Raw genomic sequence first — 24,804 nt, 5'->3', positions numbered from 1 at the left:
TTCTGTATCGTGTTTTCAAAGGGCCGCTGTTGTCATGGTCATGTCAGCAGCGTCGGCCCCTCAGGGACTTTGACTCACACTGAACCTCCACGTCAACAATCGGCATCATCTCCTCAGTCGGACAAGTCACACTTTCTCTAAAAAACAACTCAGATAATGGTGAAACTTAAAACAATTGACATAAGGATGTTAACATAGAATTATTTAATTGTGTGGCTATTGTTTTTTTTTTTTATTTCACCAACTACAATTGTCCAAACTTGACTTTATTGGTGAAAGAGAAAAAATCTCAAGTCAAACATTTCATTTCAGAATTAACATTGTGAAACAATCTAAAAAAAACAAACATTTCCTCTACTAAATTAGGAACTCTAATTGTGTTTCAGTATCTGTTGTTGAAAATGAGTCCACGTCGGGCAGGAACAGCCTCGTAAAAAGCATATTTTTCCACATAAACTGTGGCTGTACCGCGCGCACGCACACACACACACTCCCTGTTGCCAACTATGTTACATCTGAATGCTATAAAGCCGTTTGCCTGCGAGTAGCTCAAAGCATAAGAACATATGGCCATAAATGCTTTAATCAGACACAAAGGCAACTGTTGAATCTCACCATTGTAAAGGTCAGCTTGGGTAAACAATTTAATGACGGTTTTTAAAGACAGTGCAGGTCTTGGAAAGAACTAATTACAAACATATTATACACTGTAGACCGACATTGGCACCAGTTGTCAACACTGAAAGCACTGGTAGTTTGGACACTAAACATACAGACTAACGATGGGAGGGAGGAAAAGGGAAGGGTGTAATGTAATGCTTGTTGAAATGTATATAGGGGATTATGGGCCATAAAACTGCTACTTGCACAGGCCCATTCTGTATGAAATAGGAGTTTGCTTTGCATATATTCATAAAATATGGCTGTGGTTGACTGATTTATCGAAAGACACGACAGATTACACCAGAGCACAACCCAGGCATCCAAAGGTTACACCGAATCTCTTAATAAAAGCCTTTAGAAGCCACATGATGCAAAGAGCTTTGACTCCAGGGTCGCTGTTCATCCAGCATATGCTTATTCTATTACAGTCTGGGTGTTATTGTTTCCTTCTCGCATTCCCTCCATTTTCTCTCTCTTTCTCTTTTTTACTGCCAGAGCAGTTCCAGCGCCACAAACATGAACACAACGATACAGCCCTGTGGCGGAATGAATACTTATCCTGAAAGTGCGGCAGACTGTGGCAAATACACAGTATTTCTGCATATAAAGTCGGCTCGTGTTTGTCTAATCCCTTTTATCAGATCATTGGCCCTGGGACAATTAAAGTAGATGAATTGAAGAAGTGGATACATGTAAACTGTACTGCTGACACTGTGCAGACAAAAGCGAGCAGGAGACACATGCACAGCACACAAATGAATTACTGCCTATTCAACTTGACAGTTTGATCTTACCCAGTTCAAATCTGTTTTCTTTTTATGTAAAATATCACTTTTTGAATTTTATTTGCCTCAATCCTCAGGAAAACTTTGTTGCTAAAGCTTTTTGGAACACGATCGGACTGTTCCGAGATCTGTTATATAAATTTAAAGTCCTGCAACATTTTACAAATAAATCAAGATAATAATATGCATGCATTACCCATTGATTTGCATGAATAGTCTGCAGTTTAAGTTGTGGTGAAATGAGTTATGGACCTCCAGTGAATTACTGCGATGCTCCCAGCCTACAACCTTCAAAGTGCACACAGAAGCAGTAATGACAAAATGGGAGATTTGCAGCAGATATAAAACTCTAATGTAATTGTACGTACGCCACAATCAGATAAAAAGGCCCTGTTTGCAAATTTCCAATGCTGAATGTCAAATGACTTGAGCGGAGCGTAGAGCTCAGTAATAAAATGAAGCACTGTTCCACTGTGGTCCGCCTGTCATGCAACAAACTGGCCCTCTTTAGTCCGACTGATGCATGGATGTTGTGTTCTCAAACGAAGGAAAGACTGAGACATGGTGACATTTCCCCTCGTTCATGCCTCTGTGCCTTGTTTCCCTTTCATCTCAGAACATGAATGTCACTGTGCGGCTTTCTTATTCGTACAATATGAATTGGAGAATTTAGAGACCAAGTTTTCGGCACCTGATAGAACTCAAGCCTGTATTTATTTTCCCTGAGATCATTTGCAGCTCTGTAGAAACATTAATGATCACACAGGCAGCTGAAGGCTAAATTTGCCTTGAGGAATAACTCCCTTTGCTCATCATCAGTCAAAGTAAGTGCCTCTCCTCACAGAGACGGAGACGGAGACGGAGTGGACATGCTGCATTACTTATTAGCCGTAAGGAAAGAGGATTGGACTACTAATAATTATCAATCTAAGATCCGAGCGCTGTTATCCTAAAGCAGAGAAACACAACAAACCTCTGAGGTTAATGACGACAACTCTCTGTCCGTGCTTCTTCTGTGTTGTCTGTGGTAATGACATGACACAATGCAGTCATGGCAAACATCAGCAAAATGTCGCAGGCTGCAAAACCTGTGTCTGTAGCCTCAGTTCCTCATTTGTCTCTTCACTGCAAAGTTCCCTAATGACTGTGCTGTATAAAGTTGAGAAGCAGGTATGTTGAATGTGACACTACTGCATAGGTTGTTACTGAATGTCTGTATAGGCCGTTCTGAGCTACACCTGTAAGAGATACACATAGATCACTGAATCATTTTTTATCAAAAATATCACAGCTACTGTGCAGTAAAACCATCTGTCTCTGGAGACACTTCCCAAGTTCATTAAGCAAGATGGCAAACCACAAAAAACACAATCTGAAGAGCCTGCTCCGTGCCAGCATTGTAACTAGTCTTTATTCTTTGAAGGACGACTGGATCAGCAAGGTTTTTTTTTTTGGATTTTAATCAGAAAGTTGAAATGTGTCAGCTGTGAGGCATCATCTTCTTCAGCCCCTTTGGCCCCGTTTCCTCTAGTCTAGCCAAGCCTGACAAGCCATTAGAAGGCCTGTCTGCCTACAGCAATGGATGGGCTGTACTCCAGAGGACACGGAGTCAGATAAGGCTTAAATCACGAAGAGGACAGTGTGGAGAAGGCAGTAGCAGCAGCAGAGGCTATCAGTCTTCATTACCACACGGAGTTGAACCAAAAGTATCATCTGCACTTCAATTGAATAGTTTGCTCTCATTGTTTCTGTCTCTCTCGTGGCTTTTGGGTCCCGTTCAGACATCTGTCCTCAGTGATCCAATCGTAACCAGATCATGCAAATATGGCATTAAAATATGTCCTGGATGTGTCTCCTGTGACCACAATTGATAGGATATGGGCTTTCCCCGCCCCTTTATTCAAATACTCAGTGGTGTATTATTACAGTGGTGTCACGACTGTTTGCCTGAACATCTATTCAACAAGTCTGCTGTCAACGTATTTATGTGGGTGAAGGTGTATGTGTGTGCAAGTGACAGGGAGAGAGAGAGAGAAAAAAGGAGTGGTGTGAATCAAAATTCTCCTTGTGCTGAAAAAAAAGAAGTTTTAACCGTCAATGAATCAAAATTCTCCTTGTGCTGAAAAAAAAAAAAGTTTTAACCGTCAAAAAAGAAATCATATGCTGCTCAGTGTTAATACTGTGGTTAATACTGCTCATAGGTCTAAAAACTGTCAAACTACCACTGGTCACATGGCGTCAGCAGAGTAGGACCATTGTGAGAACATCCATCCTATCATACTGCGTTCATGCAGCTCAGGAATGTGGACAACATGCGTCCTCAAACCGGCATGATCTGGTCCCGATCGATTCACTGAGGACAGATGTTAATACCGGTCACTGTTCTCGCTGACACCTGTCCCTTCATGTGTCCTAACCGTCTCACAGGCTGTGCCGGAGCTCTGATGTTACATAAGTGCAAATGTCCTGTTGAATTTGTAATGACGGCTGGAGAGTCAGGGATGTGACATTGCCTAGACAACAAACAGTAAATACTTCTGACAGGAGCTGTTAGAGAAAAAGGGTGCTTAATGGTTGGATGTGTCAGAAATGACAAGAAAATATGAAATGTTCATCACTTTTTCTGACCTCAACTTTTTCTTATGTTATATATATATATATATATATATATATATACATGTACACACATGTTAATATGCACACAGACCTATAACGCATTAAAACAGAATGTGCCAATGCTAATGTGTAACATGTGGCTAACAGCTCACTTTTCATCACTACACTTTATATACACACATTATCCATCACTAAAATGTGGGTGAATGAGCAGTTAGCTACATTCTTCCACTGAGTTTGGTTTAATTGAATGACTTAATCTGTAGTTTGGATCTTCCTTACAAACCTCAATCAGATGGAAGAAAATAATGTATCTCACTGTTAAATGTGAACAGATTAGAGACTGCATTACCATGAAGTCATGACCTGAAATTATGCAACATACCAGACTGTGACCACGTTACACATTAACTTAAGTTTAATCTTTAGCCTTAGATCATAACGACTAAGCATTAGTGAGGCTTTATTGCTATAATGATATATATAATATAATATAATATATATAATATAATATATATAATGATGATACTCATCATCTTTTTTGTTTCCAGAATACCCAGCTGAAGATCCTTGATAGGCTATGAAACATCCTCAGTGAATGTGCCTGGTGCAGAATATGCTGTTTGCCTCTTCTCTAATCCATCTGGATATATTTGCATTGTGTCGTACCGATTCTGGGAAGTCAGGGAGCAAACAGAGGAAAACAGATACGTGTGAAAAAGCAGCACCACGGGCACCGAACAAACTTGATTACCTTGTAGAAGAGCATGACGACCTGCCGCAATTTGAGCTTGTGGAAAACGCAGACGTCGTACAGCGCTGACACAGCCAGGACTGTGACTCCGAGCTCCTTCCACAGCATGCTGCAGGCGGCGCAGGCCAGGCTGCACACGAACCACGCCGTGAGCCGCCAGGACCCAGCATGGCCCCGCAGTGTGCAATGATGTATGTAACAGAGCAGGGACAGCAAAAAGAACAGAGCGGCACCTTCATCGGCCCGGCCCACGACGCCCGCCACTGCCTCAGTGTGGATGGGGTGAGAAGCAAAGAGGAGGCCCGCTAGGAGGCTCCACGGGCCTCCTCCAAGCAGCAGGCGTGCCAGCGAGGTAAACAGGGCTGTCACTGCTCCGTGGAAGGCCACATTAACCATGTGGTAACTCCAGGGCTCCAGCCCACCCACGGCGTAGTTGAGGCGGAAGGAGAAGGTGCAGAGAGGCCGGTAAGACTTATGACTGCCACTGTGCGTGAGTAAAGTGCCCCAGAAGTCATCGTAGAAGATGTTTGTCCAGGGAGTTTCGGGAAGCAGATCCTGATTGGTCTTGATTGCACGGCTGCAAAGAGAAAAGAGAAAAGGTTAGAAAAGCATGTAGTAGATGGATGGCCAAAATGTATATTTATTACAGTAGTGACATTTCTGTCAATTCAATCAATGTCACTGCTTCTTTGTCTAACCACATTACTGATCTGCCACATTTCATAAAAGCACAATGTCTGAACACAGCACTTATGATATACTTTTATTGGCAGCGTGCTGATGATTTTCTCAAGAGGATGCACAGCTATACTGTAATAGCAGGGATGTAGCAGAAAGCATATGTTGTTATGATATGAACCTTTTCATTTACTTACAGTCCCCGCCCCCCCCGAGAGTGTGGTCAAGTGTTATTCGCAAAGAGAAAATGAGCTTCAAAGTCCAGGCAGCTTTGCCACTCAGCTTTTACGGCTGGTGACTCAGGAATTAGGTAAGGGCACCACACCCTTGACCACAAACAAAACAGGAACCAAAGTATTGGAACGTCATGTTGTCAACATGCAGCCTTGAGGCAAGGTGACCTGGGGTGAAAATCAACAAGGCGTTTGAGTGGAGCGGAGATATAAGGTTCAGTTTATCCATTTAAGAGCCGTTGTGAACACACGTGAGCTTCCAGCTTCTGTAAGCAGACATGGCTGCTAATTAAGAGGCCCGTTTGACTTTACCCCCCCTGTCAGACATGAACCCGTGTGACCTAATGCAATGCGGCTACATTAGCCGCAAGCTGTGTGTATGTCAGCAGCTGAGGAGAAGGCCAACAGGGGTCAAAAAGGGGACAAGGAAAGCACATTTCCCCCCTACAGGGGCTCTTGAATGTTAAATGATTTTCATATCTTTTCTGCCATGCTACAAGGCATCAGACTTAGTGGCAGACCTCTGCTGCTTTCACTGGGAGATGATGGTGCTGATAATTCAACGGCAAACAGAGCCAAACCCCCGTAGAGAGAAGGCGGTTGGCAATAGCAGAGCAGAGGTGCTCCAGGTCGTAAGTGTGTCACAGCAGTCACAATTTGGACACTGAATTGGAGTGTAAAAAGGCACAAGGTAAGTACTAAAAGCTTTATTAGTCATATATATATATATATATATATATATATGCTCTAAATTATGAATAAAACTGATGTAAAAGTGAGAAAAAAACAAGAATGAACCCGAAAACTGTTGACTCAAGAGTAATGAACTGCTTCCTCAGCCATTCCCTTTTTAAGCATAACACTTTATTTTGGCAAAAGCCCGTTGAACAACTGCCACCTCTAATACCAAAAAGCTCACGGGGAGTTATGGTGTGTTGCAGCAGAAGCTGTGGCATTCATCATATTACAGAATCATCCGAGTCTCTCAGAGAGGGGTGGATATAGAGCGAGAAGTCCTCCTATGATGGATCTGAGAGAAATAAACAGTACCTCGCCTCAGACGGTCAAAAGGGGCAGAGAAATAAACAGCTGGGGTGTAATAGAAAAGCCTCACATGTCAGCACACAGATGATCGGGTTTCTACCCTCTCTAGTGAGATTGGCGACCTCTCAAGGACTCCACCAGGCTTAAGAACTGGTAGCCCCGGCCTCCACTTCATGACTGATACGGCAGTTTATTTGAGATCTTCATTCTACCGCAAAATGCCCACATAAGATGCATTATAGTTCATAAACATCTCAAAGCTGTTTTGGAGACAAGTGCACTGTTTTTCCATTGTATGCCACAAGGGAGTCAGTGAGTCCAAACACATAATATATCGCCTTAAAACCACTTTTGGCAACAAAGCACAGACTAAAGCCAGTTCCAGTCAAAAGCCCACTGCATTTACAGCTTTGGCTATCCGAGAGGCGGTACATGAGGATGTGTGTCGCACAAAAGTGTGTGTTGAATGTGATGTTGACTTTATTTTACAGTGCAGTGTTGAAAATAAGCACATTTTCTGGCAGCCTCTCATGTTATTTCGTTAGTCGCCCATTAATCCACAATTCAAATTTGGCAAATGTGTTTTCATTGAATGATCAATACTGATATTTAATACTGACACAAATGAAAATGTTTGGAAAGGCAGAACCTATGTGCTATCAATCAAATGATCATCATAGCTTCCAAGTGCACTGTCAGTGAGGCCTGATGCATTATATATTGCCTTAAAACCACACCAGCAAAGCATGTATGCATGTACCAGTGCCAGTCAAAAGACCACTGTGTTTATGGCCTTGGTGTCCTGAGTCGCTGTACTCTCGGATTGTCTCGGGTATCTAACATTCGCATGTTGACAGGCACAGATTAGAGGAGCACAGAGAGAGAGAAGGGGGTGTAACCTCTAAACCCACTCATGTGTGAACGAGCCAGACCAGAAGATAGAGATACACCCACAGCTGAATGAATGCATTCCCACTGGTCAAAAACCCCATTCAATCCAGGTGTTTTTTCACCAGTGGGAATGTGTCTGCATTAGCTGGAACATGGGTGAACATACTACTTTCCACTTTGTCTGCTTCATGATATTTTTATTTCATTAATTGGATCTATTAAATAATCAACTGAAAGAGGGAACAAAGTCAAAGACACAAAATAGATCAACCACTGATAACGGGCGTTTATCACCTTTTTCTTAGTGGGATTGCCTGGGCTCGATAATCCAGGGTACTGTGTATGCGCTAATTTTAGTGTGAAAGAAACTTCATAATCTCACAGCCATAAACTCACAGTGATCACATCAGTCACGGTGAGTCTTCCCAGTCTATCGCAAGACCTTAATCCTCTGAATTTCTTCATCATTATCAGCCCTTATACTTCTCCACCAGCTGTAAGAGGCCAGTAGGAGTGAAGAGATTGAGTTTCTGTGGCTGACCAGGCCCATTTCTAAGTAGAGCTGGCAGCAAGGAGGACCTTTCCAAGCTGGGAGCACATTCCACCCGTGACCGCCATCCTGCACGCCGACTCCCAGAGGAACACAGGGATCATGTCACTGCTAACAACTGCAGCCCCTGGAAACTTTTTTCGACTTCCCATTACTGTTTCATGATCACCTACTTCTTGGCCGTCAGCTTGAATTTCTCCACAGCTTCTCTGGATCACGATCACATGCCTCAACCACCCTAGTCGTATTGATTTTACTTTTTTTTAATGTACAAATCTTAATTATTTAAGCACAGACTTATTTATACAGTGAATGTGCAGTATCTGGCAAGGAAGATATTTTTCCATATTATAATAATTTACACAGAGCCACTATGTATGGCTATGGTGAACGCAAATACAGTTGTTTTGAAAATTGTGAAATGAATCCACCAGAATTAAATGTGTGATCCTGCTACAAAAGGGAAAACAATACATATATATATATATCTACAATATATATAATATATAAAAGGCCACTTTCATAATATCTTCTCAGTTTGTCATAACACTGTCAACTATAAGAATAGTTGATATCTTTTTTATTATTATTCTTAAACCAGGAGTTGTGGACTGAAAAAAAAAGAATTTCCTACATGGGCACCTCAAGCCTATTTGGCTGGGCTCAAACACATTTCCATGAAAAATGTTCCTGCTATCTCCTTATCTCCTTAGCTGAGAAATAATCATGTGAGAGGTAACCTCTTTACCCCTGGAACAGTTTCATGTATACTGTGCACGCACGAGCAGGACGGAGAAAAATTGCCTTGTCCAGAGACTGCAGGATCCCATGTAAACAGACTGGATCTAAAACTGAGAAGTGATTGGCTCTGTGTGGCTGTCACGCACATGAGAGATGAGACTCACGTTCAAGATGAGATTGAAAGTCAAGGACATGTCATCAGGGTCTTTTTTCCCCACCCTTACATCTACTCAATGAATATGAAATGAAGCAGTTGGTGAAATGGAACCCATGGTGACCAAACAAGATTTCTACAAACTCCAAAAGAAAATGCGTCGACAGTAAGCTCACAATCCTCACCAAAGGGTGAGGTTAGGCATCTGTCCACACAAGAGAATGAGAAGTGATTCCTCACATAGCTGAAACGTGGCTGTAAACTGAAACAAAAACTACGTGAAAAAACTATATGAAAAGAAACGTCAACTAAAATTTTAATTATTAGCAGAAACCATCCGAGTACAAGAATTCCAGTTGGATGGATACGAGTGTTTCTACCCGTTACCCTGGAAACAAAGCTCAAGACTTTACAGACGAGACTAAATCTGTTTGTAATATTCACACTGACTCCACAGTGGGTGACAAAGGAACAGGCCAAGCAGAGCACTTTACCGATACTGAAAATCTGCTCCTTAAAATACAAAGCATATAAAGATTTCCATTTGTGAGAGCATGTGAAACCAAAGGGAGTCTGGAGAAAGTGATCAAAGGTCTGCCAACTACATGTCATCACCCAGCTTTAATATCTGAAAGAAGCACAGTGGTATTTATAGCCTGCCCACTGGGACACTGGGGTAGCCCACTCGGTGTTTCCGGCACGCTTTTGTCTAATGTTTCTTCCCATGGGCATGCTAGCACGTCATTAATTGCATGTCGTTCCATTGCACTAATGGCGCCTTTATTAACGGTCTTTTTCTAGTGTTAAAATATAAGTTCTATTTGTTTAGACTTTACAGTCTCATTTCACAAAGAAAAGAAAAAATAAAGACCATGTCTTAAAACTATACTTTTAAGAGGCCAATTAGGAACATATTACAGTCTTTGTGCTCCTTCTTGTTAAATAAATGATGCTCTATTATGTACCTTTAGATTACTGCGATTAATGTATTCAGTGCATAAGAAAAGCAATCAAACTCTCACGAAGCTCATTTGAATAAACAAATTATTAATGCAAAAGGTGATGTTAATGAAAAGCGAAGATTTTGCCAAAAGAGGGGGAGGGAGAGAGGGGAGATGTCTATTTTGCTGCATTGTTACAAAGCATGGGGTTATAGATGGGACCTGCCAGCCATTGGCAGTGCATGCCAAACAAGATAAAATGTAATCAAGCGTTAACGTTTTAAGACTAGCTCAGCCAGGGAGAGAGGGAGAGAGAGAGAGAGAGAGAGAAAGGCTCCTGTTCAACATGAGGAAAAACCGTCCAGATTCTTTTATTTAGAAACTTCAGTTACTGTATCTTAAGGATAAGATGTAATTAACTGTCCCGGGGTGTTTTGATATTTCAGCTTAAACTCTGAAAGAGGAGAACAAACTGAGAAAAACAGTTGTGGGGTAGCTCTCTGTAGCCAACACCGCAGCGGAGGCCACCATAAAATGCCTATTGTCTAGAATGAATGGCTGCTTTCTTTCATTTGACATATGCGATTAGTAAGCCTATAGTAAAAGCTCTTAATAAAAGAAAACAGCCTCAGGGAGTGCTGGAGAGAATGTTGAATGATTTTTTTTTTAACCACAAGACTGAGTGAATGAGTTGGAATTTTTTCTTAATTTGGCAAAACAAAAGCTATTTCATTTTATTATTCAAACTTCCTGTTCCGCACACATCACTGAGTGTGCGGAAGGAGAAAGTGAAACCTTTGTTTTCCTTTTATTTTGACAGATTTGCCAGAGATTCTAAGAGCACGTCATAGAGAGGGTGTTGCTATACTTTCACTGACCGTGGACAGCTGCCTTCCCTCGATCAGGATAATTAGTAAAAGGCAGGAGAGTCAGGATGGATGAGATACTGGCGATGGTGGTAAAGGTCACGGACAACAGTAATTAGGGCTGAATCTGGGCTGAATTTCCCCTGTGTTGCTCAAGTTAATTCTGACCTTCATTACTACTTTCCAGTGTGCTCATGCTTCCACTACCTATTTCATGTAAATTTGTCTCAGCCTTACTTTCTTCACTACACTTCCAGGTAACACTCAATATTTATTTTGTAAAACCATTTAGAACGTTACTTGGCTTAAGAGTAAGTGGTGTAAAGAAAAGAAAAAAAAAACAACTTTAATGGTGCATTTAAAATGTACAAAAAAGGGATCTCACGAAGAATTCAAAGTGTTTTCCAGAGTGCAACATGCAACACTGCGTTTGATTCACCCAACAGCACTCCCCAGCTAAGTGGAATAGGTCTTCCCCTTCAGGGGAGGGTATTTGCATTGCTCCACTGGCACAATAATACACACTCACTCCATTTCATGGCACGGTAAACAAGCAAACACAGAGACACTGAGACACTGAGTCTGAAGAAGGGCAAGCGCATCCACCTCTATGGAGTGTTTTAGCTCGGTGAATACTCATGCCTGCTGCCTAGCATCCCTGATCAGCCCTTTGTTTGGACTGAGACAGGCACAGCACGACGTGGCCTGAATACTGATCACCAGCGCTAACCAGCCAACCAGCAAACCAACCAACCAGTGAGCCACACTTCCACCCAGCCAACCACCCTGACAAAGCAGGAATCCTGGCAGCCCGTCCTTGAATCCCATGATGTGAATTTGCCTGGGGCTCTGATGGGACCTGTCCAACACTTTACTGTCCAGCAAAAGGCCTGAGGGCCACTGCCCTGTTTGATTTAGCTGCCTTGACATCTCTCTGTAACTTTCTAAATCCTTTTGACTTTTTCAACACTTAACATCCACACAATTGTGAGCATTATAATTCAATTCTGTTAAATGCCAATTTCTAATTTGCCTTATGAATAGCTGCTGTCGCTGCTCTTCAGTGTAAATCCACCATCACTGTCTATCACCACATGTCTATAAATAAATCATGTCCATGTCAAAGTCATGCTTTCAGTTAAAGTTGTGTGATGTTTATAGTCAGTTCCAGGTGTAAAAGCCAACTGCAGGAGCTGCCCGTGCAGAGAGCAGAGTGGGCTGATACAGTAAGCAACACTGTGATTATTGTATCAATAAATCTGTCAGCATGTGCAGGGCTGTGGCCAGACGGAAGAGAGCTGCTGGGTCACGCAATCCCCTTTCTCTCTCACACACAAAAATCAACTACTTTTTTGGTAACAACCGTTCCCTCTTTCTATATCAACAGAAAAGAAAATGCTGTTTTGTGATCAGCTTCAAGCCACTTTGAGCAGTCAAGTCTCAACAGTTCAGATGGTTTTCAAAAGAACTGGTTGTTTTCTCTGCTTCCGTACCATGATGCACAAGCACCTGGCGTCTTTTTTACTCTGTATTACTCTGCTGTATTATAAATGCTGTTATTAGCTTGCTAAGACGTTCACATTACAGGAATTTAGAAGGTAACCAATCTTTAAGATGCGTCTTCTGGAAAGTGTGAGTGCCTGTACCAAATGTCATAGATATTCATCCATTAGTTGCTGAATTATTGAACCAAATAGGGAACCAACATAGTGGACTAATGGATGCAACCAAACAGCAGACCAATAGACTGCATGGCCAAATACAGTGTGGCTAATAAAAGATTTACAGAGAACAAATGTTGCTCAGAAATTGAAAAAAAACACAAATGGTCATTTAACCAGATCAGAAAACATAATAATAACTTCCCTTTAAAAAGGTTATATTTTTGATTAGCTTTTCATGGTATTGCTTTTCTCAAAATAGCAACATAATAGTCAACCAATTAAAAACAATTCAATTTGTGTCAGTTAGACTTTTAGGCTAATTTATTGTGAACATTGATAAGAGGCCTGACTCAATAAAGTCACAGCAAAACAAAACATAAGAACAAAGTCCTTGGTCTCAAACTAGTTCTACCTTCAAGTTTCTGCTCAGCCTGAACCATGTCTAATGCTGCAGTAGTCACCAAGACTCAGCTTGGATGGGGCCATTCCACAACACTCGTCTTCACAACAGGAGGGCTTTTGTCACGCACTGACCTTTTTGGCCATGTGGTAATAAATTAGTTTGATTTGTTCCTCCTCTTGTGTTTAGAGTGCTTCTCTTTCACATGAAGAGGGAAATTAGTGCAGGGGAGACTTTTCTTCCAGGGCTTGTGGCCCTGTTTGTGTGCCAAACCAGTACAGCCTGACCGACAACTGGGCTGTTTACGTGTGGTGGTTGGGCTTGGAGGATTTCGACCCATGAAGAGGTTCAGTAAGGTCAGACAGATGGGCCCAGAAGTGCAGGATGGAAAACCCACGTAGAAGCGAGAGCTAAGTATAGATCTCCTGTCTAGCACTTTGCCATCCTTCTTCCCAAACCTTTTTGCATGGAGGGGCTTTATGAGGCAAGGCAGCCTTGAAGGATGAGCCTGAATCATGGGCACATCACCGAAGAGGCCTCTGTTCACTGATGTTTATTGCATGGGGGCTTAAGTGCAGCAAGAGCCTTTGAGATTGCCAGTAGAGCAGAAAGGAGAAGACATCTTTAGTGCCGACCATCTTATATGTTCAGCATTTGAAACAGCTGTGCCATATCCCAGTCATCCATACAGGTCCTCTGTTTAAATATAGGGAGGCTGCTTTGAGTGCAAGAAGATGCAGAAAGCTCATCATCCTACAGGCGCTGTGATTAGTGCCTATGTTTTTGAAGCCATGCGCAATCAATCAAATCTGAAAACAAACCAATCAGCTTAAAGCCCTAACAATACAAAGGGAAGCATGCTGCTGGAAGCTGGGAGACAATAAAACAACTGATCTTTTTTTCTCTTTGCGCGGATCATTAATTGTGTTTCCATTACAATTCTTTTTCACAAAATAAAAGTGCTATTTCCAAAATTTGGACAAATTGTAATTGCTACTTGCAGGTGTTTCCACTGGAGGGTGTTTTGCGTATGAGCCTCAATTCTACTTTGAGGAAGATGGCCCAAGGCGTTTCGCGTTTCTCTGACGTTTGGTAGGATCGCTCTGCTCATGAAAACAGCATGAAAACGGACACGCACGCACACACACACATACGCAACAAATCATCACATTAATGAATGGCAGTGGTCATGAACGCAGCTCCCAGTGATCTCATTAGAAGCTGTCACAACAGGCAAGTCCTCCCACTGTTCTAAACCCTGTCTTTGTCAGACTCTCCTATTTGGGCTCCACTTCCAGGCCATAATTGAAGGCACATGTAACCTATTCACTCGGATCTGGAGCCCACCTCAGTAGCTGTGTGTGTGTGTGTGTCAAAGTTAATGTGGACAGGCGGTCTGAATAACAGTACTTGAAAGTCACAGGATCTCCACTAACAGATTAGAATAAGGCAGCTCTGATAGCCGATATTGTCGCCTCATTAACTTTAGCTCGCTCTCAGATAGTCAGGGCCAGATACAGTGAGAGGAAATCAGGTTAAGGTGCAACGGCAATCTGTTTTTTATTTCCACTTTAACTGGACACGGAAAAGTAGGCTTAAGGGGGTTGACGTTTTTAAGCTACAAAAAGCGATGAAAGACAAGTTGTCCTGGGGTATAATACGAACAGCGTATGGATGTGCTACTGAAAGCGTGAGAAACCGAAAAGAAACTATCTAAAAGTGAAGGGATGAGGAAAGAAAAGAGTTCCCTCTCCATGGCCTGTAGACTTGTGTCAATGCAAAGGCATCCTAAATATCTCCGACGTTGCCTGACATTGCGTGAGACTGCACAAACTTTTTCACCCATAAACATGTCAGGCAGCGACCCAAATAGCCTCTTACGTGTTTTTTAAATGCTTTGTCTTTCACATGGTGTCAATTTGCATTTTTGCAAAGGAGCTCATTTACACATTTAGAATTTTATGGCCACCAAATCACACAAACCACACTGCCTCTGTAACCAGCCCTTGTGCTTTTTACAGACTTTCTGACTTTCTTTTTTTCCTCACTTTGTTTTCTCGTTGACGAAAGTCTAGAATCCCTCAAATAATATACATCGAAACAAATGAGCACCCTGTTGCACAGGTGGCATTTATATTATATTGCATTCCAGTCAAAGGCATGACTGTTTCACCAAACACCTACAAGGTTACCGTATATCCATATAACATCAGTTATTGATTTTCATTTTGCCCTAATATTAACAATCTAACGCATGCCAAAGAGAGATATGTTTATTACAAATTAAGGAAGTTGACCCCAATAATGACAACAAAGTAACATCACTATCTTGTTTTTTTACATCAGATTGTGTGATGGGCTACTAGGCTGCATAATCTGAACAGGTTTTCTTGGTTCAAGTTTGTATAGGTATCCAAAAACTTCCTCAGCTAATGTCTTTCTCTGAGTCAACAAGTTTCACAGCCAATAGCTTTTTTTTCCAAATCCCATTGTTGAGCTTAACAGAATTCCAAACAATAATACAGCATAAAACTGCATCAGTCAGCACATTTGGATTTCCTAAAACAATTGTCACTGGCAGCGATCCACTTTCACAAATTGCCACGTTCAATAATATTAAAGAACACAAAATAATATTAAAACATTATTGTACAATTGTTTCATTAGTAAGTGAATTACACCACTCAGATGATTCAGTTGTTATGGAGGCTAATTACTGTTGGAATAAACTGAACAGAATCAATTGGGTAAAGTGAGCGGTAATCAATGTGTTTGGCCAAGTCTCCTCTTCTAAGAGCCAGTATCACACAAAAGCAATCAATGGTGTTTCAGCCATGAGGTCTGGGCTGATGGTTAAACAGACAGCTGCTTTTTTCATGTTTTCATACCTGGTTAATGAAGATAATCAGAGCCATGTGACTCCATAGGGAGGTTTGATTGATTTCAATATTTCCGAGGCTTGTGTGAAACTTTTACCATGAAAACCTGAGCAACCACATGTATTTACATTAAATGAAGTCTGCGTTCTACAAAGAAAAAAAAGAATGTCTCTTTTAAATCCTTCTACAAAATGTGGGAGTAACTTCAGATGTTTTAGACGAGGAGTTATATAGGTTTAGAATGAGTGAGATCAGATGTTACAGAGAGTTAGGGGCAATCATTTGATGGTGAGCAAAGCGGGTTGACATTATACATGGGTCAGATTGATATTTTGAACTCTTGGGGTATTTTTGAACCCAGCAATGCCTTAAACTTTTAATTGGACTTCGTAAAACATATGCCAAACACTACATACAGCACAGTGACCTCAATGGAGGAAAAAAAAAAGCTGAAGCTGAAAATGTTGAGGCTACCCCAGTGGTAGCCATTTCCCTTTGATGATTCCCCATACTGTATTTGTGGTTAGCAGCAGATCAACAAAGGGCCATGTGGTGCAGAGAACCACAACACTGATAACTGCTTGTTATGCTTCACTCTGCAAGGAGCACCAACAAATCAATGTGAAACTGGAGAAAACTGCTGTTGAATGCTGTTACAAGGTACATACATTTGCATCCAACCTTCAGCTAGACTAAACTTCTATCCATTCTATTAAATTGTCATCATTACCATATACAGTCTGTGCCTCATATTAATAAGGTGTCAGAGTGGTACCAATCGCTACAGGCTTTGACAGACGTTTTCTAAATTAGCAGGGCCTCCAATCTAATGAAAGAAAGACGAAAGAAATATACCGGACATGTGCGTCAAACATCAAAAAGCTGCTTCTACAGATAATAAAGAAAAAAGGGAAACTTAATAAACCTTGGGATATAAAGATTTATGGTTGCTAAGTCAGACATGTTAGTGGATTTGGAGACACAGACATATAAATTAAGTTTTTTAATGTAGTATCCAGACCTCTGACGCCTTTTTTGTGGCTCCTTCATTTAATCAGGTATGATAAATACGTCTACAGGTCTGATAAAAAAAAGAAGTAATAATTTTACTTGGACAGCTGGCATTGTTGTGTTCAGTTGTCTACAATTTAAACATGTGCGCACTAACTGATTCATAATACGTACACATTCATGCCCCATACCAAAGTAGCACGGACATTCAAATCCTGATCCTAATGTGAATTCATCCACATTATCAGCACACTTGAACAAACTGCCGGCGGAATCTCATTTTCTCTCATTTACTTAGGCACATTAAATCTGTTAGAAAGACTTCCATTCATTGCATTTCTGAGATACTTGTTGGTCACATATTGTAGGTGGAGTGAACAAAGACGAGGGAGTAGGCGCTGAGGCACAGTGCCCCCTGATAGGAGGACAAAGGGGGCCAGCGGAGCCCGGGCTAAGTGAAAGGGCCCTCACAAAAGCCTGGGAAGAAAAGTGTTTCTTGGGGTGGCTTGGTGGGACGGAGGAGGCAGAACCGCGGCCTGTGCCTACGCACCATGGCCCAGGTCGTGGTGAGCCACTGAAGCACAACCATGTGTGGTCCATTATCACACTCAGCAAGCAGCAACCACCACGCCTCCCTCTATGGGAAGACGGATGCCCCCTTGCTGATTGCCCCAAAACCTGGTAAGAAAGGCACAAGGAACAAAGGCACCCGCCCCATTGGGAGGGGGCCATTTAAAAAGGTCATAGGAGCATGTCTGTATAGGGTTTACTCTTCTCCTGGAGAGCACAATGGAGCTGACAGGTGCTGGGGGAAGACACACAAGAGGACAGACCCAGAGAAAAGAGATGGATAGATTTGACTGGGGAGGAGGATAGCAGGCATGCGGAAAGGAAGGAGGATTCTAAGAAGCTAATAGCGTTCCTGAGGGGAGAACAACAAGTATTTATGTTCTACATTTTGAGTTGGCTTGTTTATTGATGGGGCAAACAAAAGAACCCTACGTGGTAAACATGGAGATGTTGAACTGGTAAACTGCTAGACAGAAATGTCAGCAGAACTGTTGATCATTTGTGTTTACCCACTTACAATGATGCCAGCCACACAACAAGCCTCAAAGTCATTTTCACAAACATGTCAATATTTCCAGCCCCACGCACTCAAGCAGAAGCACTTGTCATAACACGAGAACAAAGCTGTGACTCATCCTTGCATTTGCGCATTTGTCTTCATCCACTCGGCTGCAGTGAATGCTGCAGCCCTTGGCGGCAGGAAACAGATGGAGTCATGTCCTTCATCAGATCAAAACTAAAAACAAGGAGGCAGTTCAGGCCCTTCAGCGCATTGTCTGCGTCAGCTGCACGGTTTCCAGGTCAGTCACATACTAAGGGGCAGGGAGCGAGCAGGAACTCTTCTAAGGACACGTTTCTGTAAAGGAATTATGGTCACCGGTGGAGCAGAGCAGCTGACCTGCCAAGGATTAGAGATCAGAGACGAACGGAAAGAAGGAGGGGGCATTTACGTCATTCCCCATCCTCTTCCATCCCATGTCAGTGATCAGGTCTCTTACACAAGAGACTTTCAAGCTGCTTTATCCACCACTAACACCAGATGAGACGGGGGTCAAAGAGTTGCAGGCTGGTGATGCTGCTCATTAGTGGCTCGTATCTCACAAGTGTCATCACATATGTCAGTGCTGAGCATGTATATCACATAAACACTCTTCGACCAGCGCTCGGCTACTTGTTACAGTCTGTGATAAATGCTGGGTTGGCCTGAAAGTGTTTGAGAAGCTTAACGGTTCCCCTGTTTCCATGCAACAGGCTATGTTTGAAAAGATAAGGTTAAACAAACGGGAATGCCGGAGAATGTGTTTTGCTCTTAAAACAAGAGTGAGGACAGTTGATGTTGTAAAATTAAACGGTTAATATTACACAGCTGTACAAACTACTACTACTTTTCCATGGAGGATACTCCCATGGTCGCAGAGTGATAAAATGAACAAAACATCAGTTGCAATGTAGGGTCACACCATGAGTAACAAAATCAAGAAGTCACCAGAGGCCAATTCAGTTCTCATAGTCAGCCGAGACTGCAGAGAAACTCCAGTTTCGGCAAGAAAAGTGCAGAAGCTCACTACTAATTTGTTTTATAGTACCTGCTTTCCAGGAGGCAAGTGCAGGTCATCCTCGATGGTTGAAGCCAGAGGAATGATTGCACTTGTTCATTTGAGAACAGGTGATGTTTATTTTGAACTTGCTCAGAGGATTAGTGTTTAAGATAATTCCCATACTAATCCATGTTTTGGTTCTTGCTGGTGCGCCTTTTTCTGTTTTCCAAATATCGAGTCAGTTTAACCCACATTACTACAGCTACAACCTTTCTGATGGTGCTAATTGTAAGAGAAGAGAGAAGCGTTCTTTTCTCGTGTGTGACTAAGTAAACAGACAGCTGAGCAGTCAATCCTTTGTATGGGCATTTATGTTTAATCTACTTCTACAAAACGTTGAGTTAAAGTTCAGAGTTGAGGGACATCGTGTCATAGAATCTATCTACAGTTTTGGAGGTATATTTGCAGTCATAGTTTGGAAAGGTAAACTCTGTAATACAGTCAGTGTATGTCCCATATCCATGCAGAGGGTTCATGATGTTCCACCCTCGAAAGCAAAAAAAAACAAACACCCCATCTGGCTCACATTGTGAACACACTGTGAAAGCAGAGGTGGTGAGAGCTGGTGAGAACATCATTAGAACATCTGGGAAGGAAATATCACTAAGACAGCTTAGTGGCTTTGTCTGTTAAACCATGTGGTCAACTGGATAGACGCTCCTGCTGCGTAGGGGCTGGTTTATTTGGAGCCAGGAAAGCACAGAGATGATTTTGGTTAACAAACAAGGGGCAGTAAACAGTCATTGTGCAACATCGCTATGGGTGTGACCACCCAAGCCTAGCATCTGGGTTCTAGTCTGGAAAGGAGTTGAACACCATACAGCTTGATGGAACACAAACCTTAGTCTCAGGCTCTTCCTGTGATGAATTAACAAAACTCTTATCCCCATATAAGATAAATAGCACTAAAGAATATCACATAATCTTTCATCATATGGTCATATATGGAGGGACACAATCATACGAGAAGAAACAATAATGTATCCGCTGCCAAGAAGCTTTATCTGTTTCCATCCACTCCAGCTTGCGAACGTTTTTCTGCATAAAATCACATGGTTTATTTCTCTCTGGACAGTTGGAGTTAGCCTGGGATCTGCTGTATCACACCGTGGAGACAAACAATTTCAACAAGGGAGGAAGAGCCAACTATGGCGAAACACTCCACATATGATTTGTCTGGCTACGACTGGGCGAGGAGTTCACCCGTGTTCGGTCCCCTTCACTCACCATCACCTCACTCCCACCTCGGCTAGCGGCAGATAACGAAGAGAAGAGATCAAAGATGTTTGAGATGAGCGAGCCTGAAATACCATCCCGACTGTGCTTTCACTTGGACCAAACTGTCATTGCTGGTACGTGCTACTGAGTAGAACTTGCTGGCAAGCCCTTTTGCAAAGGTATATTTTTCATATAGCAACACCCCCGGATATCTATCATGCACAGCCCTCAGGTCTATGTAGAATATTAATAAATCAAGACCAAAACCATCCGGAGTGCTGCTTTTGGATGTTTCCTACACACTGGGGAGTCATTTGTTATTGCAGGTGGCCTCTTACAAGCCCTAGTGTTCCTTCTCATGTATCCCAAATAAAGAAAACAAAGCTTCTCCCACTGGAACCCAAGTGTTTTCTGTCTTTGCTCTGCACATTAGGTGCAAAGTACAGCAATAGCAGCTTTGGATGACAAAATAAACACAAAAAAACAATATCTGAAAGAGCTTTTTTTTTTTTTTTTTTTTCCTCAGATTAAGTTAATGCTAGGGCTTGTATGGCAATCACTGTGCATATAAATTCACAGAAGTAGATTAGTCTATTTCTTTCATAATCCCTTTGTTGCCTGGAGGAAAGGATTTGTGGGTCAAGCTTGCGTTTGTGTGGTGGGGGGTGGGGGTGTCCACCTACAGCAGAATGAAGCTGCGATGCTTCGAGCAGACAACGCCTCCATGCCTTGCTCCCCCCCCCCCGCCGCCGCTCCTTCCTGCGACACAGACCCAGACACTCACACACGTGCATACATCCTCCCTCAGACGGAGCAGGAACAAACTGTAATGGCACAATGACCTACAATCCACAGCCCCGGAAGAATTATTCACAAGCTTTCACATCAGATTCCATTAAAAGTCGGCAGCAGCAGCAGCAGCAGCAGTAATTCTGATAGAAGAGAGAGGGGGTGGGGGTGGGGGTTGGGGACATGTACACCCAGCCCACCCTAAATATCCTAAAGCCTTGTATTCTAACACAACACTTAATGAGCTTGCCTTCAAAACAAAAGACGTGCGGCGGTCACGCTGAGCGCGCTTCTGCTTTGTTAACGACGTACAGTACGTACGACCGGCACAAGGATTAAATGCAGCTGTAAAAATTAATTGATAAATGAAAAAGGCCATGAGGTTTTACACAGAAAAACATGAGCAGAAAAAAAAAAAGAAATTAGCACTTGTGTAAATCTCATTCTATTTCATTTAAAAAAAAAATATTTCATATTCATATTTTTTTCCCTGCCTGACTAATTAGCGTAACGTGAGATGAGATCACATTAAGTAATTAACCTTACTAAACCTAATTAAAAACTTAGTGATAAGGAAATTTGCTGTAAAAAGAAAACTCCAGTTACATGCGATGCAGATAAAGCGGCAGACTGAAAACTCCAGTGAGTTGAGAGTTATTCATCATGCTGCAGACATTTACCAAAGCATTTGGGAGAATGCCAAAAAAACCTCCTTTTATGTTTCTCCTCTCTTTGTGAGATTTCTAACAGAACCTACTGTACAGCATGAGAATCCGGCAAAAGAAAAGAAAATAAACAGTTGCATCTGTGTTACATGGCGGAATCTTTTTAATCAGTCTTTCAGTCGCATACTGACAGAATATATTTAATTTAAACTTTTTTTTTTCTTCTTTTTTTTTTAAATTTCAATATCTTCTGACCTCAAAGACCAGCTTGAACGGATTGTCGTTGGACGGCGTGGTTGGGGATTCACGTCTCGCGGTCTTCATTTCTTGCTCGCAGCGCTACAGAGCTTAGGCGACAGGAAACGTCGGCGTGCACAGTCAATGCCAACGTTCAGAAGTAAAGACAGACGCGCACAATGAACGAAGCGTTTAACTACACGGTTGCTCATACATTCTCCGTGACTTAGTGAATAAATACTGACCACGCAAATGGTTCACACAATATCCAGTAAAACCAGTGTTTTGAACAATCGCAATCTGGAAGCAATTAACACTTTTATAGCTATTTTCCTCCGTGCTGTGTAAACTCTAAACTGTGCCTCTGTTTTTTCATCGTAGCGGGATCATGAAACAAAGCAGAACTCACACACACATGTTGGTGCAGCACTCATAGTGAGGACCCTCATACACATAAGGCATCCCCGAGCCCTTTATCCTAACCTTAACCATCACAACTAAAGCTAAACCTGAAGCTGAACCCCCAATATGACTGTTAAAGATGTGAGGACGAGCCATGTCCTCACTTTCCCAAAATGTCCTCTGGTTTACGCGTTTTTTTGGTCCTCACAAAGCTACAAATACAAGAAATTGTTTGATCACTTACACAATTCAAACCATAGAGTGTCCTCTGCCAACTGACATTCCGAGAAAATGTGCTTAGGATCTATTTTCATCACTGTGGACGAAGAAAAAAAGTGGCACTACTGGTATATATAAAAAAGTGTCCAGGAACACATTGCAAATAAGAACTGTTTCTTGATCGCTGTTGTTTTCAGGGATCTGATGGACCACCTGTTAGACACGATGCTCATTAGGCTGCAGACTGGGAGGCCGCCATGGAGCCGTTTCATCAAATAGTCAGACTCATCCTGGAGGAATCCGCCTGTAAAACACACTCTCACTGGGAAATCACTTAGACAAGCTCATAAAAAGCGCATGCTCATTTTACACAAGCTCTCACAAACAAACACAAACTCCGTGCTCCGTCGTTCACATTTTTATTTATTTTTTTCTCTTTCCAATTGCTTTTCAACTGAACACCGAGGCAATCACCACTCCTGAAGGATTCAAAAGCTCATTTTCCGGGGGGGTTGGGATTGGATTTTCTGTTTGAGTGGCTCCAGAGTTGACACGTCGCTGGTGAAAATAGACTATCTCATCATGGAGTCGGGGATAACTTCCTCCAGAACACAATGGATGATGTCTTTCAAATGAGTTTGTGTTGCTCAGCATTTGTTTCCAGCAGTGTAATAAGCACGATCCCATGTGTCAAACATTAGCATCTTTCCTAATATTCTTCACCAAAGGGGAAGTAGAGGTTATGCTCTATAATGCTTACCCAGTTTTATGTCAATATGAATACATAACTCATACATAGACAGCCGTTAAATCCTGCCCCACGTTTAACAGTTAACAATTACTAACCCCACAGCTTTGGGTGGCTGCATTAAAAAATAGCTGGAATAGCATCACTGTGCCAGTCCCTTTGTTTCCTTTCATTACCCACAATTCCTCTCAGTGAAGCAAACAGATGATGTTATTCTCATCTTGGATATTTATAGACGTTGCATGTGCACATGCCATTTTGCTGCATCATTTGCTGGGCGATTTTCCATTCACAACTGACTCATCACGGGAAGCCGCAGCATCACCTCCAAATTCAAATCTTCCTGGAATCGGGAATCAGGTAACACTGTTTTAAATGAACATGGGAAGTTTTTCCAGAGGTAACGATGAGAGCATGTGCCAGCCCTGAAAACACTCAGCGAGCCCCGAGGGCAGACCAAATGGCATTAAGCATTAGGGCTGCTTAAATGGAAAGAAATTCACTGTGTCAACTCAATTTCCTCTTTAAGTAGAGAGGAAGCCATAATCTTAAAAAATAACATGTTGACAGAAGGTGCGTGTTCATCTTCGTGCTGTGGTGCCACCGTGATGACTGAAACAGGGAGACAGAAAGAAACAATTGTTGGCACCAGTGTGATCTCCTCACTCAGAGGGCCAGATTTGTAATCATGAAATATTTATAAGACTTCCGTGGGAATGAAATAACTTTCATAGCCATTCACTTGATGCAAATCTTCCAGGATAGCAACAAAACTATTTTCAATACCAGTTTAGGGCTAAGATCATTAGTTATTCATTTGGAAATGAAATGCATCCTCCACATGAAGGTCGCTGGTGCAAATCCCAGCTGACAGAGGGTGAAAGGCAGAGTAGACGCTGGACAGAGACAAACAACCATCCACTCTCACACTCAGATCTACGGTCTATTTTGAGTGTTCAATTTGCCTAATCCCCAAATCTACCCGAGAAACTACTGAACCTTATGTTTAGGAATAACAAATACTGCATGTTTCATACCATTAGTCACCTCGATCGCTTGAATCTAATGATCTATCTGATCTGTAACACGAGCGGCCTCAGAAATCTGTATTCACTATTTACATATCCCTACACTCTCTCTGGAATACCACGAGAACAAGTCGGCACGAGTGAGCATTAAATCCGCTGAAGTACTTAATTACAAGCAAAGCGCATGTTTAACGAAGATGGAACACACTGGGGGGCAAAACGTGTCAGGAGACGTCTTAAGAGACGTGGAGGGATCATGTAAGACACAGCTGCATGCAAATGTTAACATAGCAGCAGGGTTTAATGACATGAACCTCACTGATAACAGAGTTTCAAAAGGAGGAGGAGCCTGCTCAGAGGTGAGATTTTACTGGAGATTATAAATCAGTGAATTAGGCACACGCTATCCAGAATTATTGTTTGACTAAGCTCTCTCTTTTTAATGTTGACTTACAAGGTG

General features: G+C 42.1%; 1 protein-coding gene across 1 annotated transcript in view; it reads right to left on the bottom strand.

Annotated features, from left to right (window-relative positions):
* tmtc2b (transmembrane O-mannosyltransferase targeting cadherins 2b) overlaps positions 1 to 24,804 on the bottom strand; it is an 86,054-nt gene that overhangs the window by 41,422 nt on the left and 19,828 nt on the right. The window contains exon 2 of the mRNA XM_058646165.1: positions 4,819 to 5,395. Within this exon, the coding sequence (XP_058502148.1) occupies positions 4,819 to 5,395 (577 nt within the window). The remainder of the gene's footprint in view (positions 1 to 4,818; positions 5,396 to 24,804) is intronic.

This window comes from Solea solea, chromosome 12 (assembly GCF_958295425.1).
Source record: "Solea solea chromosome 12, fSolSol10.1, whole genome shotgun sequence".
In the NCBI taxonomy this organism is placed as follows: domain Eukaryota; kingdom Metazoa; phylum Chordata; class Actinopteri; order Pleuronectiformes; family Soleidae; genus Solea; species Solea solea.
The sequence above is the reverse complement of the archived record's forward strand: the minus strand, read 5'-3'. Positions and strand labels throughout refer to the sequence as shown.